At 36.8% G+C, this 19,459-nt stretch overlaps 1 protein-coding gene across 3 annotated transcripts in view; it reads right to left on the reverse strand.

The window, feature by feature from the left end:
* Positions 1 to 19,459, reverse strand: part of LCLAT1 (lysocardiolipin acyltransferase 1) — a 111,948-nt gene that overhangs the window by 70,765 nt on the left and 21,724 nt on the right. For 2 of the 3 annotated variants that reach the window (XM_021534868.2, XM_077781927.1), the window contains exons 3-4: positions 3,453 to 3,621; positions 1,122 to 1,320 (exon numbers count right to left, since the gene is read on the reverse strand). In XM_021534868.2, the coding sequence (XP_021390543.1) occupies positions 1,122 to 1,320; positions 3,453 to 3,617 (364 nt within the window). In that variant the 5' untranslated portion in view covers positions 3,618 to 3,621. Of the gene's footprint in view, positions 1 to 1,121; positions 1,321 to 3,452; positions 3,622 to 9,529; positions 9,651 to 19,459 lie in introns of all 3 variants that reach the window. The other variant, XM_021534867.2, reaches the window with a different exon arrangement.

Consider the following 19,459-nt stretch of genomic DNA (forward strand, 5'->3'; position numbering starts at 1 on the left):
AAGACAGAAATCTATGAATCTTTGTCAGGATAGTCTTGATTTCATCTTCCATCATTGCTATAAAAAGTTGCATAGGTAGCTGATTCCAAGATTTCAAAACATCTCTGCTGTACAATGAAGATACCTAATATGCATTTGCTCATTTCCTCTCACTTTAAAAGAAATTTTTCTTTTGTCAAGTAAAATTGACCTTAAATGTGGCTGTTAGGGAAATAAAAGCATTTTACCCTGTGGCTGCTGTTACTTAAAGAGCACTGAATGCAACACAATGCAACAGTGAATGAAATCCAATGTAACAGTAGGAGAGTTCCTCAGGATGGAATCTTGCCAAAATTATCTGTTCAGATAAATGGCCTGACAAAAGGCAACCATAAATAAGGTTACTTTTTCGACATCATAAAGTTGACGCATATCCTGCCCAAGCTAGTTTTGTACAAAACAGCAAATAAATCTAAGAGATAAATAAAATTCAGAGATGCTTTTATTTCAGATAAGTCTGCCTATTTATTCAGAAACCATTTGTGCAACAATTTTTGGACTATCTGAAACAATTTCTCTGAATATGTGCAACTCGGATCTCTTTCCAGCCTACATCATTATAAATCCTGATGATTTCATATCATGCACAGAATATTTTGCATAGCCTGGTTCAATTTAAAATTAGTTATTAAAATGATCCATTAACTTTACAATTGCCTACAGAGCTTTTTTTTAATCTTCATAATAGTTTACATTGGATAATGAAGAAAGAAGCTTGATGAGAGCATTTGCGATGTGGGGTGAAATAGCACCCAAACCACAGTGCTGAAAGAGACTTTGAAAAAACCAAAAATCATTTTTTATCACCCTGAAAAATGCTTTTGGTATGTAAAGCAGAAATATATTTACCTACAAGCAACAGCAGCACATGTAGTATCTTAAAAAAGAAATGCTTAGGAATGTAGTCCAAGTGTCCCCTGGAGATTTATGGTTTAATCATTCCACATGCCACATGTTTTACACAAGTTTTTTGTTTTAATACTGAAACAGAATTTAAACCTATGTCATTGAGCAGGTTATGAACTGTGCTGGACATAATTTAAACATACTTTCCCTTCAAATTAAAGGGTTTAGTGACATACCAAATCCTGGAATGCTTTTGAGACTGGATTTGAGACAGATTTTTTCAAGTCTGAGGTAGCTGTATCGCAGCAGGCAGTTCCACAGGAACATCCAGTCCATTCGTGTGCGATGGTTCATGATAATGACACTCCTTTCTCCAGGAACAAATCCATCTCCAGTGACAACCACCTTGGCACCACACACCATTTCCAGCAAGGCCTAGAAATAGTATCTCAGTATTATGGCTTTACTCCCAGAAGAAAAGCATCACCCCATTAGCAATAAAAATTAATTTTAATTATATCATTTCACTTATTCGCTCACATTACAACTGGTAAACAAACTTCTGTTTTCTAATAAAACAGCCAGCTTCTCTCCAGTAATAGCTGTTCAGTGGAAGAGGAAACAACAATTAAGCAGCACTTTTTAAAAAGCACTCTGTTCCTATCACTACACTAACCTTTCCCTGGCTTTCCACGAATACTACCATGTAGGAATGTAAGTGAGTCAGTATGGATTATAACTTGGTAGGTAATCTAAGGAGAGATTGGCTGCATATCCCTAAGGTCAGGGTCACTGTCCAGTCAGCACAGAAAAAGAAACCAGCACAGAAAAAGAAACCAGCAAAATACCATAGGAGAAAAGGCCTTCAAATTACCTCCTTACCCTCTCTTCCCCATTCTTTTTCCAAAACAAAACAAAACAGAACAAAAAAACACCAAAAAACCCACCAAAAACCACAAAAGAACAAACACTGGGATTTAAACAGAGCTCTAGAAAGTAAAACAACTTCTGTTCATATTTCTGCAAGCTCTGTGTGTGCCTAATATAAGCCAAACTAAACTGAAATGGTTAAGACCCACCTCACTGTCCCACCCTGCTGACTCCTAGAAAGGAAGTAAAATGTGATAGCCGAGTGAGGAAGGTGAAAATTTCTTACATCACAGAGGTCAAGTTCAGAGTTTCCCTGCTGGAGTCCAACTGGCACAAGAGCACTTTATTGTTCTGAGACACAAACCAAGAGCCTACTTCTTCTGACTAGGAATGCAGCAAGTATAAGGATAGAAACCTAAGGCAGAAAAGGTCTAAGCCTCAAAATAGTTGGATGCAAAATCTTTTTTAAACTCCTTTCTTGAACCTAAATCCCCAAGATTCTCAGAAGACAGAATCCTTTTCACAAAGATATTAAAATTATTTTGGTCTAGCTCTAGTGTGGACTAAAAATCAAATTTCTATTCTGAAAAAGTTGTCACAAACTAGTTTTAATAACCCAAAATTATAAAGTCCGGGCAATTAATCAAAGAAAAGACTAGTATTCGATTTTGGGGAGCTTGAAATGATAAAAGAAATCTGAAGACAAACAGAGAAAGAGTTATTTGGTGACAGTATCAGTACCCAGTTAAATTTCATAATGACAAGAAATAAAAATCTATTTCCTTTACTGTTGATTACATTGACCCTCCTAATTTCAGTGCATTTAATAATGATAAAAAACTACAGAAGTTTTAGAATAAGAAACAGCTGAAACCTTTAAAACACACAAGGCAGAAGCAGCAAAAGCAGAAACTATTTGATATACAGTAAGGATAGAACTTCCTTTATGACACAAGATACATACTACTGCACACCAATATGGCATTTTACTTCAGAACAAGTTAAACAAATCTCTAATGGCCTACAGGAACAAATAGAAGAAGAGACAGATCCCATTCACGTTGCCTTTCCTTTGGAACAATTCAGGGAAGAACTTTCTTATGGATTGCCAGACTCAGCTGTAAAGTTGATGCACTGTGAGGAATACATCCTTTCTAGGGGGAGTTCTTCTTTTTCACCTGAAAACATCTGTAATTCAACTACAAGGGCTAAATTCTACAAAGGTTACGTAACAGAATGGTGAAGGTTGACAATAATTTACCAGACAGTGGATAATTTTCCTAATACAATACTTGGAGCAGTTCAAAGAAACAGTTTACAAGACAACTCATTTAGGAAGTTAACAGTTTAAAAAAAAACTTCCTTCTGTTTATTAAAAGTTTCACCTACTCTTCTCTGCATCTGACTGACACTGGATGAAGATGTCAAAAAAAGACCTTTTTAAGCATAAAATGAACACATAACATTAACTGATATATAAATTAAACTGTGAAAGAAGAGGGAGACTGTAAATATGCACACAGCTTACAATGCTGAGCTAAACCCAAAGTCTCCAAAGATAGTAAGTGCATAAGGGCCTGCTTAGACAGAAGCATAAAGAGCTTTAAAAACCCCAAAATAAAATCCAAAGTGCTAGTGAGCAAGCTAAATTGTGGGATTATGGAGAGTTGCTCAGACCTGGACTATGTGCCACTTACCACAGGGAGTGTGAGCCAAGTGGCCACAATGCAGTCGGTGATCCAGCGGTACCAGGCTGGCGAGATAAACATCACAGGCAGAAAAGGGCCCAGCATGAATATACTTCCAAAGAAACTTCCCAAGAATAGTGCAAGTGCAAAGTACATCCCCTTCCATGACACCATGGCTCTGAAAAACAGGGTTGGCATTAAGTTAGAGAGACAAACTGAAAGTTATTACATAATTCTTCAAGTCTGCAAGCCCGGTCTGAGGTAATATTCCTCCTTTTCTCCACAGCTAACAACACAGGACAACAGTAAACACAACCAAAACATTGTTCTTCTCCAGTAGCAGTAAGAAAAGGACTTTATAAACACAGTGATTTGTAAGGTGAATTGTGATATTAAAGGGGCCATAAAAGTATCAGCTACATCATAATTTCCTCCCATTACTACAATATGTAGTTCCACTCAAAACCTTCTGCAAGCTATTTTTATTATCCAAAGGTACAAAAGGGCCATTAAGAGAACACCAGTGACATTAAACTTTTTGGCCATTATCTTTGTCTGTGGAGAAATACTAATGTTACCATTTTCTAAAGACAGGAAACTTTTCTATTTCTCCATCCCATTTCTTCTTGCTAAACACAGTGTTGCAGAAACTCATCTTCCCCATCTAACAAGGCTCTATGTGTGACCTCCCTCACAAACCACTCAAATCTGGCAAGACTGACCAGCCCTTACAAATACCAGTTCCTTTTTCATCCCAACAAGGCAGGCAAGCAGTGGCTGAACCCTCCCAACCCACCCTGGCTTAGAGAATTCATCACTTTTTGAAGTCTGCTGTACTTCAACTGCCCTTATCAGTTATTTTCCAACTTGCTGCACCAAAAAGCCAATAGCCTGTGGTTTTTAAGGCATAGTCTAGACTTGAAATATTTCAGTGTCTGTGCTATCAGCTACACTGTCTTATTATAAATTGAAATGTACAGTACACTGAGCTTCTTAGTGCATTATGGCAGAACACTCAGCAATCCTCCAAGCATTTGTAATAGCTACAAGCTTTCACAATTTAGCAACTACTACCAGCTATGACAAAGCAAATGTAGAAATATCCATTCTCTAAATTAGGGCCTAAAAATAGTCTGTTTTCATCTATTTAGGACTCAGCCAATTGTTTATAAAACCAAAGGTTAAGCAGAAGTCACTTTTTAGTCACTTTACTGAATTCCTTTTTTTGACAGGCTATTTTAGAAATTTTAAGAGCTCAGATAGACGGGAGTTCAGGACAAGAAAAAACAGGAAGCTGGTGGGTTTAATTTTAAAATGAGCAATGGAAAAGCAATCCATTAAGCCTTGTGTATTGTAACATACATGATTTATCTCAAGCATATTTTGTACAATGTCTTTAGCAATGATGCTTGCACAGCAAAGTATTTGACAGTCAAGAAATGGCAACACTAGGGCTGCTAGAAGATGAAATTTGCTTCTGCTACTTCATGTTGACAAGAAAGTAGCTCTACTCTTGAGATATTTCTAGGTTTAAACAATTTCCTAAACTGCATGATATTTGGAGAAAGGCTGAGACAAGAGGCCATGCAAATTTTTAATGCAGGAAGGATATAGGAAGTTGTATTTAACTTTGCTTCTGCAGCACAGCAAAACAAGCTAAATTCAAATGTTTGCTGACCGTGGTATCAGAAAGATTTTGACACAATGAAATTTGAATTCAAACAAATACATAATATTTATATCCTGGAATACAGAGCTCTCTCTTTTCTGCCAAAAGCAGGAACTAAACAACCACATCTGCACATATGCACACACTAGGTAGGATCAATTCTGATACATTAAGGGATCCTTGAAGAGTAAGGCCCTGGAAGAAATTTGCTTTTTGTAAGGACTTTTTCTATTTGTTATAGCAAACCTCTGTGGGGGAAGTCCACATTAAAGGCAGAAGAGGACAAAAAAACCTCAAAACAAAAAACCCAGAAAAAACTAGGAACCAAAAGAAAGGGGGGTTGGTGGAGAATGATTAGTTGCAGCCCAACCAGAAGAAAAAGCCTTCTCTTAACATCAAGATTTGAGACCTACTGCAAAAGGCAGCAGACAGAATTAAAATTCTATCTGCTTGGTCTGAACAGGCATTTTTGAGGAACAAATGTATCCAAACAACTGGAAACAGCTTTAAGACAGGTAAAACCTGCTCCCAGACACTGAGCAGGAGTTTGCTAGGCTTTAGCCAGCTGCTCTGGTCCTCTGTGAAGCTCTCAGAGCCATCAGTCAGACGCAGTGCCATTTGCCAGGCAGACACTGCAGCTCCAAAAGGCTGCCAGACAACAGGGACAGGGGGCACGCTCCAGTTCCAAACACTGACTGCTGCACACAGGTACCTGCAGAGCTAACGAGAGCAGACAGTGCTCTGTCATCCTTCTGAACTCTTCAAAAAGCAACCTGGGTCATTATTAGGGGCTGTCCTTTTCACAGTTTACACTGAGGTCCTCCCCTCAAATTGTTAAACACAACCAAAGACTTAAGGAAAAAAAATCTTGCTGCATTTTCTGTGAAAGACCGTCTCATAAATACTTTTTGTTTGTTTGTTTGTTTGTTTTAGATGAAAGTATCTGAGCTATGGAAAAGACCTGAGGAAGTTCTGAATTTCCTTTTCTTCAACCAGAACGAAGCAGTACTTTCTTTTACATTCCAGTGTATACATAGTAAGTTACAGTGCATTCCAGTGGGTTAAACACTGTGCTGTTTATTTCCAGACACAAACTATACCATGTGTGTTTTCAATCGATGCCATTTATCACTCTTAAAGCCATGTTTTTAAGTGTGATAAATACCACATTTTGTTTATTGCTTCTATATGACACATTATGTATCTTTAAACATGTATTTATCTAGAGTAATGAATAGACTTGGACTTTGTTTCTGAATTGCCCCCACTGCAATGAAGGAGAGAAAGGGAGAAAGTTTCAGCAGATCCAATTGGAAGTGCAGTGCACAAGTTGGTAAGGGTTGAGGATGTAGGGCTGGCACACAGCTGGACCAGGCTGGGCTCTGCAAACCCAGGCTGCTGTACCCAGCTTACCATTCCACACACTAACCACCAAAGACAGGAGGGAAGTGACTACTTTCATCCTTTTGCACTCCTCAGCCCTTAAATACCTACCTTAGAAACAAACTGTCTCTAAGATATGTCAGCCATCCCAAATCTAACACCTTCATTCAACAAGTAACAGCTACAAATCAATGCAAAAATACATGCCTGCAACTTCAATACATGATTAAAAGCCAGCCAAAGAAAGGAATTTTTAATGAGGACTTGGAAAATGATCTAAAACAAATGTGAAAAATATCAAAACAAAGAAAATGGGAGCTGACTCATGTCAGAGATTAGACACCCAAGGAATGAATTACAGGATTCAACAGGAAGCCTGAACAGGACTCAAGCATTTTCAAAGTACAGAAGTATTCTCTTACTGCTGCTGACAACTCTCTTTCTAATGCAGCAACCTCCCTCAACACTGAATTTAATGTGTAGGATGATCTTTATGTATCTTAAAGCCACTTTCCATTAGCTGTGTGGATCAGAGCTGTGGGAAGACAGTCAAAATTATTTTACAATTCAGACTGAAAGCTGCAAACAGTGATAAAGACAGCACCCTCATACTGGGCTTGTAGTTCTTCATCTATTTCGTGGCAGAACTCCAAGTTATTGGGGTACTGTACTTCACATGTTCTTGTTGCCATAGCAGAAGGAAAACATGCTCTGTCTCCAGGTAACTGGAAACAATAATTCTTTAAATACAATTTTTGCTTTCTATTTCAGTTAATTTGAAAAACTCTTGGCTACAAGGGGAGAAAATACTTTCTCAAACAGTTTTTGTAAACTTCATTTTTATTAGAATATTTACATGAAATTATTTCAATAATCTATGCAAACAAAATGTTTGCATAGTAATATAAAGCAAAGACACCTTCCTGTGATTGGATTTTGGCTTGTTTTTTTTAACATCTAAATGCTTTTATTGAAGGTACAGCTGAGATCATAGACAAACAACAGCTCGTTTTGATTATGATTTCAAAAGGTTTTAAACAGACTGTTCTCTACAACAAAACTTTTCTTCACAACTGCTTCTGTGGCTTGTAAGAGGACAGAGGATGCAAAATAAGTTTACCTGATAAGAAACAAAAAAGTTCCAAACTTTAAGGTCTGGAAGTCTCAGCATAGTCAAGACTCACCACATGATTCAAATTTCCTTACCACCTCCCAGCTAATTCAAAGTGCTTGTACAAACAGGTTAATTCATCTTCCAGGCTCAATGGAAAAAAATATTTTAGCCTCAGCATAGCATTAAGCAATATTACCTGACAAAGAGAGCCAGCTGCCTGATAACGAGAGAAATTTTCAAGCACTTAGTACTACAAAGTGAGCAAATCAGGTTTTATTACACCATTGGAAAAATAAAGAAACACTCTTCAGTGCCAATAAAACAGTGGCCTACTGGTCAGCACATTTCCATTCAATCAGCATGGGCAATAAAACTGCTCATTAGTCTTCAAACCTGAATGGCAAATAGTAAGGAACTGGATTTAAGGTTCTTCCAGTCAATTACCAGTAGAAAAGGTAAACATCTTCTATTAAAATGAAGCAGAAACTCACACAGAGAGCCAGTGACGCCTCTTCTCTAACAGTTCTGCAAAGAAAGTCAGCATTTAACTCCAAACTGACTTAACTTCTCCATTTCCTCCAAGCAGGGCAAGTGAAACAGGTGAACTGTAAATTCCAGCTCCCATTTTCAATTTTGCATTCAGAAACATAATTTCCAAATCAGAAGATACCATTTTCACAACAGTTTTTGAAACCTTTGATCTGGGTGCTGTGAATTGAAGTTCCAGGAGGTGGGCAAGAAAAAAATAAAGTTTGTAAACTACTTAGGTGTCCATTAAATGAACCAGCAGATGAATGACCCACATTTTCACTTGTTTATTTTTTTTAGGTTACTAAACAAAATCATCTAGACAAGAGAGCAGGCAGATTGACAACCCTTCCTAGTTTTAGTGATGCAAATAAGAGGTGTGAGCAGGTGCTGAACATCAGCCAAGCAAACTAAGTTTCAGTGGAAATGACACATCTTAGCAGAACCTTTCAAGTCCAACAAAATCACCACGCTTTTCTATTTGAGCATTTTATAGTTTTCTTCCATAACAGCATTTCAAAGGAAATTTTTATCAATTCTTGCACCCAGAGCAAGAAACTAGCTTCTGTGTAGTACTGTATTTAAAAAGAAACTTGCTCGCAGAAATTTTGTGTAGACTGACTCAGTTGTATTTCCAGATCTGCAACTCACCCCATCTCTTTGATTACACAACATCTCACTTGTGCCTTAGCTAAAAGAACTGCAGAAATAGAAGAAGTTCTAGGGGAAGCAATGGCAGGAGGAAGCTGAATTCCTAATTGCAGCGATAGCCATTCTAATCAGAAGTCCACCCAACAAAGGCAGGAAGCTCCCTCAGTCTCCACAGAACTCTTTATGAACTATATTTTAGTTTTGATCCTTCTCTTGGGCACTTCAGTATTTTAAGGAACATACAAATATGGCACAGATTACAATCACTGAAAAAAAATGTGAAGAAACAGGCACTTGACCACTAAAACTACTTCCTTTTTATATAATTCTTGCATTTAAAAAATTTAAGAGATACATTCATCATAAAACAATATAGGGTAGGGCAATAAAAAGTTAATTATCATCACAAGTCACACCCCTGACAGTATATAGGCTTACACATAAAATACAACAAGTACAAAACTTAATGAGCAATTTCCATAAATATTACAAATAAAATATGATTATTACTGCAACTTACTATTTATTATATCTTTTATTTGCCAAGACATAATCTGACTATTATAATTTAATAAAAAATTTAATAGAATATTCAATTTGCTCTTCCAAGTAATTGTGTCTTCCCAAATGCAAAAATGCTGGCTGAGATTCTCTGCAGTACAGCCTTTACATACTGTAAGCAGGTAATTCAGTCAGGATACAGACATCAAATCAATCCGATGCTTTTTCACCCTTGTTTACCTGTTCTCTTTCCACTGTTGCTTCAGACAACCATTAGACCAATAAAGTTTGAATGAAAGCATGAGCTAAGATATTTGAAATCATTTGTAAGAGGGTATCATGCAATAGCTACAGCTGCTTCCTGGAAAAAAAAAAAAAAAAAAAGAAGCAATGATTTATGGAAAAGTAGCTTGCTTTTATTCCTTACTATAATCAGAAAATCTAGATGAATTGACAAATTCGCTGAAAGAAGAACTGTACAAGAGCTTTTACTCCCAAAAGCTACCTCATTTTTTTTTGTTATGCATATTGCACAGACACTAATAATTCTGAATTCCTTCTTCATTGCTTTCCATGCATGGAGTTGTGCTCTGCACTATCCATCAAGCTGCTGGGGCCCCACAAGCCTGTATTAAACAACAACCAATATAAATAGAGTGCCCTGGCTGACAAGTCATCAAGAATAGGTTTGGCAGATGAAAAGCAGCTGCTGTATTCCTCCTATCCCCTCTTTAAATAAAAGAAATAAACAAAAAACCAACATAACCTTGTAATAAACATGGAGCACTGTCAGTTCTAGGGGTTCATTAAGTACTTTATATAAAACCTGCAGGTCGGCTTGAGGCCCAGCCTATTTTTCAAAAAAGTTACTTGTGCTCAACAGCTGGCAAATCTGAGTCCTTTGGTTTTCAAAGTCTACAGACCAAAAACTGACCAACATTGATGGATAACAAATCCAAGTCAAAATTATGAAAAACAGTTAAAATATTCCACTTTGTAATTGGAGATGTTACAAACAAACCAATAAATCAATTTCTTTTCTCCTGCATAAGAGCACCCCAACACTTTAGTTCAGAGCTATTCTTGGTGGGAAGGGGTGACATTTATAATTTCAGAAGTATCCATTTCACAATAAAATCCTCAGTGGGAAAATAGAAATAAAGGACTTCATGCTGAAGAACAGTTACTCAAATAGAAAGCTGGTAATTTTCACAGGAGTATCTTTAAATCTCTGCCACTGGCACTGAACTAAAAATCACTCTCAGAGAAGGAGACATCCATGAAACTTCTAGTGGCTTTTTTGCCCTCAAGACCGAATTTTCTCATCAGGTTAACAACTCAAGAAATACATGAAAAGTGTATGAACAAAACTCACATGGCCTAGTAGAACCAGTGACTATCACCAGGACAGTAACAGCAGGACAGCTTATGCTAACTCATATTATTCAGAGAGTGCAATTATGAAAATAAAGAGGGGGGATGTAAAAGCAGACTTTCAGAGGCCTTAAGCAAGGTACCCAGCTTGGAAAAGGTGTCATTGAGAGCTCTGTACTGGTGACCATCCTCTATAAAAACCTCTCTCAGTTTTGTCATGGAATATATTAACCCAGATAATTCCTCCTTTACCAGCTATACTGTATGCTGCAAATGAATTTGATTCTGGATGGGTAATACTGCAGTGTGATTTGTTTTTCTTATCCAATACAATAAGTATGTGGTTTGTTGGTTTTTAGCATCTTTTATACTCTGACAGTCATCACCTATACAGCAGCAACAATTGCTTAACTAGTTTATTATTTTTCTCAGTAGCACATTATATGCTGCAAAAATTCAGCAGGCCCTATACTAAAAATCCAACAGCAAACTTACTGAAGCCAGTGAGTTTCCACCTAGAATCAGTTGCAAGACCAGATTACGGATTTCATCTACTCTCAGAATTATTAAATGACTGAAGAGAAAGACTAGACACTTATCTTCATTTGCCCACCATGTAAGTAATTCTGGCTCAACAGTACTTAGATAAGCGATGAAGAAGAGCACTGACAGACAAATTTATGTCACTATTTTTTTTATGTCACTATTTTTTTTTCAATAATAATAAAGATAAATTGCTATTATCAATGGAATATCTCTGCCAAGCCTCTGAGTATCTGCATCTGCCTTGGGCTTTTAAAAATGTATTTCCAAGACAAATACCAAAGGAAAAAAAGCCCATTTGCAAACAACATTAAAAATGTTCTAGCTGTTTAATTGGAAAATTCCATTTGAGAACTTGAAATTTTGCAGGGCTGCCTTTGTGTCAGGAGTACACAGCACTCTGAAGCAGACTTACACATCAGCAAGTATCACAAGTTTATAACAACTTTAAAAGTCACATAAATTGTAGTTTTCTAGTGAGCTGTGCTTACAAGCTGGCTGCTTTCCAAGGTAAGCATAGAACAAACAATAGATGGGTTACCTGGCAGGCTCCAAAGCAAAAGAAGAAAAATGCAGCAGTTCTGCAGAAAATTTATAAATGTTTCATTCTCACCAGAAGCAGCTAAAAAGTATTTATTTGCATTTGCTCCATTTCTGAACATGAAATCCTGTTTTCAATCTATTATATTTTGGTGTAGATCAATATCCAAATCATAGCCAAAAACCATGCAGCCAAACTACCGTCCCACAAGTAACTAACAATATTTCTGCTTCTGGATCTTACAGTCAGAGAGGAAGATCTGCTGTGCTTTTCAGTCTTCTAGACAACAGCCTTCACATCTCATTTGCACAGCTTACCAGTTGGATCAGTCAACAGCATATCTGGCTATTTCTAAGATTATATTACAAACCACTGCTAAGCAGGGTAGCTTTAACCCCATCTTCAGCTCTGTAATTTCCTTTTTCCATCAGCTACAATGGGAAGCTTTTCTCCTCTGACCAGACTCTGAAAGGATGTCCCCAGGGCTTCAGGTGGATTGAGGTCTTCAAAAGCCATTTCTAGCAGAGCATTTCAGAGTGCAAACCATGGGTATTGTGCTGTGCATGGATGCAGGCTGGGCATGGGAAGAAGCACAACTAAGTTGGTTCATCAGTACTTCTGCTACTAAAGCTCCATGGCTCAGCAGGATTCTCACAGCAGTAGCCTGATGCAGACATGTTGCCTCTGCTTCCAGGGTTATTGAACCTGATTCTATAAAACATTTATCTTCAGACTTAAAATATCTCATCAGACAGAAAATATCTCATCAGTACAGTACAACAAAGCAACTCATGTTCCTTGTTAAAGCTGAATGGCTTTGGTCCCTCAAACACCTACAAAAATATAAGCAACCATTTGAATTCTAACATGTACATTTTTTGGCATTTAGATACAAAGGATCCAGGGCTATTGACAAATGAGTGACAAAATGTTTTGCATGAAAATTTATCAAGGTCATTTTAGCCTAAAACAAATTACCAGCATAAGAAGCTAAATAAAGTAATTCAATGCTGAGACAACTGGGGAAGTTTATCTGCCAGTGCTTATGCAATGCTTTACTAAGCTGCCAGAAGACAAATGGGGGGAAAAAAAGCAACATCTAAGGCCACGATTTTTAGCTTTTTAGCCTTTTATTATGTAAAATAGTAGCTCATTTGAAACAGAAACTCAGTTTCTAATAAATTTTGCCAGAACTGAAAGGAGCTTATAAAAATAATTAGAAGTGTTTAATAGGTGCTGCATTTCCCATCACAATGACCAAGTCAATGTACAGTAAGAATGAGCTTCAAGTCAGCTGCAAACACATTTGGCAGTTGCAAATGTTTTAGACAGACAGGCTGTGGCAGACACAGAGATCCCTGTCAATCCAAGAACAAAGTATCCACGAAGTAATTACAGAACAGCAAGTGACCTAGTCAGGGAAATGACCTATTACAGCTATTCAGGGACTGCTGGATTTCACACATGTGAGCAATGCTCTGGCTTAACAAGAGCCACAAGGAAAAAAGGTGGGAAGGAGGAAAGCCTTCAAGGGCTAGAGATAAAGAGCCTCCCAATAACATCTGGGGCATTGTTACAGACCAAGTAAAACCCCTTCCAGTCTCCGACTCAGTACCACTCATGGTGCTAGGAAAGAGTCTTAGAAGCTGAAAAGTGATAGGGGAAAGAAACAAAAAGAACAACTTCTAAAAGACCACTGAAGCAAAACAAAAAAATTTGTTTGGATCATTCAGAAAACTACACAGCTCATACCTAGAGAATGAGAGGCCAAAAGATAAATAATACCTGACCTACACCAAAGCTATCATGTGGAAGATAAAGGAAATGGTTGACAAGGTAGAAATAGTCTAGAAAAGGTTATTTATTGGTCTCCCCTCTCCCCCTTAAAATAAATAACAATAAAAAAGGAATCTAAGAGGAAATGCAATGAGTCAATCTTTTCACTAGATAAGTCTTATCCAAAAAAGGAGAAGATCTGGCTGTGCAGGTCATGCTACCAGAAATACCTAAATCAAGAATCTTCTCACAGCAGCTCTTATAGACATGAAACACGTTTAATATCAGCCGTATCTAGATTTTTCTTTAGGGCCAGAAAGATTTCATGATCTAACAATCCACTATAAGATTTTTTTCCCTTTTTTTTTCCTTTTCTGTTTTGCTACAAGAATCTCTTCCAAGAAGACCTAGTATTGTCTCCGTTATTTCCAAGTGGGAATACACCCTGATGTGTGCTTTCCCTTTTAGCAAGGGCCCTGATTTTGTATAATCTTTTTCAGGAAAAAGATTACACAAAACCACAGAATTCCTGGAAAGAATTTGCTCTTTCTGATTAGCACAGTAATATCAGGGAAATAGAAGCAAGAACTTACCTTTGAGGTATAAAACATGCTCATTAGAAACTAACTGGGCTAAGCATATATGTGAGAAAGCAAGCACATCTTTTTAGTTGCATTTTTAGAAGGATTCTCAAATGTAACTACAGCTCTTTAAATGCTTTTAATGACTTCATTGAAAGAGGCATTGAGGAAGTGATGTTTTTATCAGGACTTCTCAAATTATGGACTTCTCAAAAATAGCTGCTTATGACATTCCACTTCCCTCTCTTCCTCATCAGGTTGAGGCTTCTCTCCCTGTGTTGTCTGAAAGTAAACATGGTGCTGAAACTCCCAGAGTAGTTTCAAATAATCAAAGGACAGTATGCTTTTACTTACTGGGATATTTTGCATTCAAACACAACAGCCTCAAGAAAATCACTCCACCTTGACTGCAAGGCATGCTCAAGTTAAGAAGAAAACATCACAAACACAGGTACAAAGTTAAACACAGAAATGCCAGCAATAAAAGTAAGAGCATTCCTTGACTATGAAATACTTATGTTCCAGAGTTAAGTGACATTTTTCATCTGAGCAATGAAGAGACAACTATATACTCCTACACTGAGATGTTCACCTCTGAAATACTTTTGTTGGCAGAAAGACCATCACAAACAGTTTAATAAACGAGAGCAAGAATAGTGATAACAAATAATTCAACACAGAGATCAAAGACCTGAAATTACACAGGATCACTTGGAGTGTATTAAAACCATTAATTTATGCTAAAATAAGTAAATACATTGCAACTATTTAGAGAAACTGTAGTTACATAAACTTCATCAAACATGGCACAGGAAAATTGTTCCAATCCTTTACTAAAATGTTATGAATTAATTAATTGGCAGCTGGGTCAACTTGCTGTCTTTCCCGAAGGCATAAACCCAACACAACATGCAGGGACACCATTTTCCAAGCTCATGGGCAGAATGAATAGTAAGGGAATTTCTGCTCTAGTGGAGGCACCAAATGAAGATAACTCCTACGAGGCAGGGTTTTACACCTAATTCTCCACAATGGCACTGAAATAAGAGACGAGCAAGGTTTTGCTCTTCATAGTTCTGACTTCTCCCCTCAGCAGGCCCAACTTAAACAGTAATTGAGGCAGTGGCATCTCTGAAAAAGTTAGCTGTGATTGTTAAGCTAAAAAATCCAATTTCTACCGGAGAACATATGTGGACACTTCTGAATGCTTCCACTCCTAACACTAAATATGAGTTCTTGAATGTACTTTGATCTGAATTTATACAGGAGCACAGGCTTCCATGAGGGTAGCTCTTAATATGTAGATGGCCTTAAAAGCTCTCCTTAGAAATGCACATAGCATTGTATTGTGTTATTTCAAGATAAATAATGAATTTTTCATAGTTTAAATAGAAGATAAAGTTTGCAACTTCTGCTGGTGCCTACAAATATGCTGTGAGAAAAATCTCTGGCAGTTAAAGTATCAGTTATATACTTGGACTAACAGAAATAACTAACAGAAAGAAGGCCATAATTTCTCAAGAATAAAACATATAAATATTAATTTTACATGAAGTTGCTTAACATTCAAAACTTTCCTCTCACACATATCGTTTTTACCTGCTGTTGCTGCAGATGAACAACCAGGGAGAGAGGATGGAAAGAAGCAAAACGCAGCATTGGGAATGAAGGAACACAGTGTGTCAAAGGGGAAGCCTAAAGCTATTGGAAAGCTCTGTACTCCAGTTAAGCAAGGCAATACAACAGGCCTTCTAACAAAGACAATTTGAAACCAATTACAATTCAGAAAATTAATGGACTGATTCAGGCATGGATGAGCCTGAGTTTTCCACTGCCTGTATTTCCCAAGAATCCTTGTCTAACTCATGGAAAGAGGGGTAGAGCTGCTTAGAATTTTGAAAATGCAGTAAGGAGAAAATTTGAGAACAATTTGAGGAAACATGGATTCCTGCTGAGCACAGAGTTTTCAACAACAGCTAAGATTTATTGTATTGAAATTTTTTTCCAACATAGACACAAGCTACAACAGCATGTGTTTCCTTTCCAATTCAGCCACAGCTGAACACTTCATTGAACCATTACAGTAAGAAAAGAAGCTTTCACAACAACTTTATGAAGCTCTCTTCTTTTGGGATCAAACAGATATATTATTAAAACAATGCCCCTAAGAGGAATCAATCATTAGACTAAATGATATCAAGGATTTCTGGGCAATTAAATCCAATTATTAATTTCAACGTATTGAGAACTTCAGAAGAGAGTACTGAGGAAAATAAATTGAAGACAAATGCTCATTAAACTATTCTTTTAGTCTTTACTTTCCCTCTGCCCTGGATCTGAATATTAAGAAATGAAAGAATTCTCTTCATCAAGATTTCAAAAAGTTTTATGGGCAATGTATACAGCAATTTCAGTTTTAAATAATTATATTATTAGCATATTTAATAAGTAATCAAAGTTTTATTTTGTTTGGAGGCTTTTGCTGTAGAGAAATGGGGACAGACAAAAAACATCACACCTTTGAGGACTTCTGCTATGGAAGGTAGGTTAACAATAGTTATCAAATCCAACATTTTTAGATCTTTCCTGCCACCTTCCTGAATCCAATTAATCGAACTTTTTAGCTTAGTTTAATGAACACCCTTTTCAAAGAGAAATACATAACCAATGTATACAAACCCCGTGAAATAACACAGCCATATGAACTTTGTTTGGAAGAGGCTGACTGGTCAAACACCACATGGGTCCCACTGTGTGCTGCTGTTTGTTTTGTTTCCATCAAGCAAAGGATATTGAGGTAAAGGTACAGCTGGTTCTTTGAAAGGAATATCATTAAGGGATAAAAATAAAAAACTCACAGTACCAAGGTTTTATTACAGAACAACCCATTTTCTAACATCAAGGAACGTTCCCCATTATTTCCTTCCCTTACAGAAAGGAAAACACTTTTTCTAGAATACTACAGTATTTATAATCAAATAATCTTTATTATTTACATAAGTCACTTTTAAAACCTCTCCTTGTAAATTACATCTAATTCTATTATTTGGTTTTATTTTATCCTTTTTTTAAATTAAACTTTGCTCCACAGAAACATCAGGAATTATGCTTGCTGGAATAGGGTAAGAAGTTCACACAAAGCTCTCTCACTGCACAGGCAGTCATGACAGGTTGTGTTAAATATGCATTTTCTCACCTTAAAGATATTTCCCTGGAAGAGCCTGAGCAGCAGAAGAAACAGTAATGGTCTCTTGGCAAGCACATAGAAGCTGCCATTATTGTGATGAAACATTAAACCACAAGCAGCTTCCACAGCCAGACCTGCTTATGTAAAGGAGCACATTTCTTCAAGTGTTTTAGTTAAAGCAGATATTAGTGCACTTTTAAGAATTGTCTTCTAACTCAGCTTTCACCTCTTTTGTATGTATAATACAATACATTACTGTGTTTTTGGACTAAAGGCTTGGTTGTTTTTATTTTTTAAAAATCTTTGAGGAAAGATTAAATTGAAAAGAAATTAGCTACCTTCTGCTCCCTACCAGCAAAGCAGTACAGACTTTTCAAAATCCTGGAACAAAATTACCTTATGCAATTTTGAATTTGCCAAGCCCAGTACCAATCCATTAAAGAAGGATTTCCTTTATTTCATTTTGGGCATTTACATAAGTACCTTAAGTTGGGTCACTGGAATTACTCTCCCTCATTCCTCGTCCCATCCCACTTTATTCAGAAGGCTCATCCTATAATCTAATTTCACAAAAGAAAACTGCACTTTCTCTCCCTGTGAAGCAGCAAATATACATACAACTTATAATCATGGAGGCTTGATCTACAGGGGGTTAATATTTTAGAACTCCTAGGTAAAATTTGCAATCACAGTAGGAAAAGCTAAAGAGACACTTAACCTCAGGAATGCCTCACATCTTTATGACATTAGAACCCTCCAAATGCAAATTACCGTGAAAGGAAAAATTTTTCAAGCTTTTCCTCTGAGAAAAGGGGGTGAAGGAAAAAGGCACAATATGCCCTGGAAGAACCACCTGTTAGGAATAAAAGGTTTTTTTACAAGAATGTGCTTATCTCTGTAGAGCCACACAGCTTGGATTTCTAAACTGAATTTCAGAATATAATGAAATTTAGCCCTTTCAAGCTGTTCTGAAGATCAGTTCAAGAGCCAGATCATCAGATTCACTAAGATATGTAAATGATAAAAAGTGACAATAAAATTGCCATTTTCCTCTTCACATTTAAAAAATTACTAAATGTGCAGAATCACAACAAACTTCAGTAAGGGAAAAAAACTTGTTTGTATAATTAATTGCTTCTACAAAACAGCTCCCTCTTCAGTTTTCTTTCTGTTTGATCCTGCTGATTTGAACATGCAAAAGATCTTTTAATCAAGGCCACCAGTTTGGAAAAACTGTGTTAAGATTGAGGTGGTATTTTAATTATCATGGATGTGTCCTCCTCAAAGTTAAAGGCTGGAAGATGTCATTAGTTCACTTAATCAAAATTTTATGGAATGCTATTCCACAATATTCAACAACAGTTGGTCTGCAAAAAGGTTTCCCCATATTTTCACATGGTAATTTTGATCTATAAAGAGAATTGTAAGCTAACCACAAATCTTCAGTCTTCACTTAGCTAAACGGGACAAAAGTAATAATATACCATGATCAGCCAGTCTCAGTCAAATTATACATAATCCAAAGAAAAAACAGTGACCAAGATCAGAAATTTCGTTTTCCTAGTTTAACAAAGAACTTTCTGAGCAATTTTGAAGAACTTGGCCTTTCAACAACTACTCCTTACATTTATTTGCATATTTGGAGACAAGAACATAAAAATGAGATTGCAAAGCTTTTGCTCAGGGTTCCTATCTGGTTGAACAAACAGTTAGAGAGGATCTATCAATATTTAGATACCCCAAAACAAGAATTCACACTTTACACCTGGAAATGCACAATTGAAAGTAAGCTGCAACACAGCTATTTACTCCTGGATGGAAAACTCACTTCATTTGAGAAAGGGGAACTAAGACAGCATTGCCACAACTGAGGAAAATGCCACTTTCTATTAGTATTTGCAAGATCCTACCAGGTAACAGCTGTAAGTTAATACAGGGGGTATTTTTCTAGTTACGTTGGGATAGGAAGTCATGTGTGGGTAGTTTTTTATTTTTATTAACTTCTTTTAATCTCATTTTGGATTTCAGTTTCCAGTTTGTTCTTGAGACTCTTTTTGAGTATCCTGAACTTGCTTCAGGTGTAGCAATTTGTCCAACTAGAAGAAATTATGCTATTAGTAATGCACAAAGGGCCTAGATAAGAAGTCACCTGATTTATCTAACAGAAA

The sequence above is a fragment of the Lonchura striata genome, chromosome 3, assembly GCF_046129695.1.
Source record: "Lonchura striata isolate bLonStr1 chromosome 3, bLonStr1.mat, whole genome shotgun sequence".
In the NCBI taxonomy this organism is placed as follows: Eukaryota; Metazoa; Chordata; class Aves; order Passeriformes; family Estrildidae; genus Lonchura; species Lonchura striata.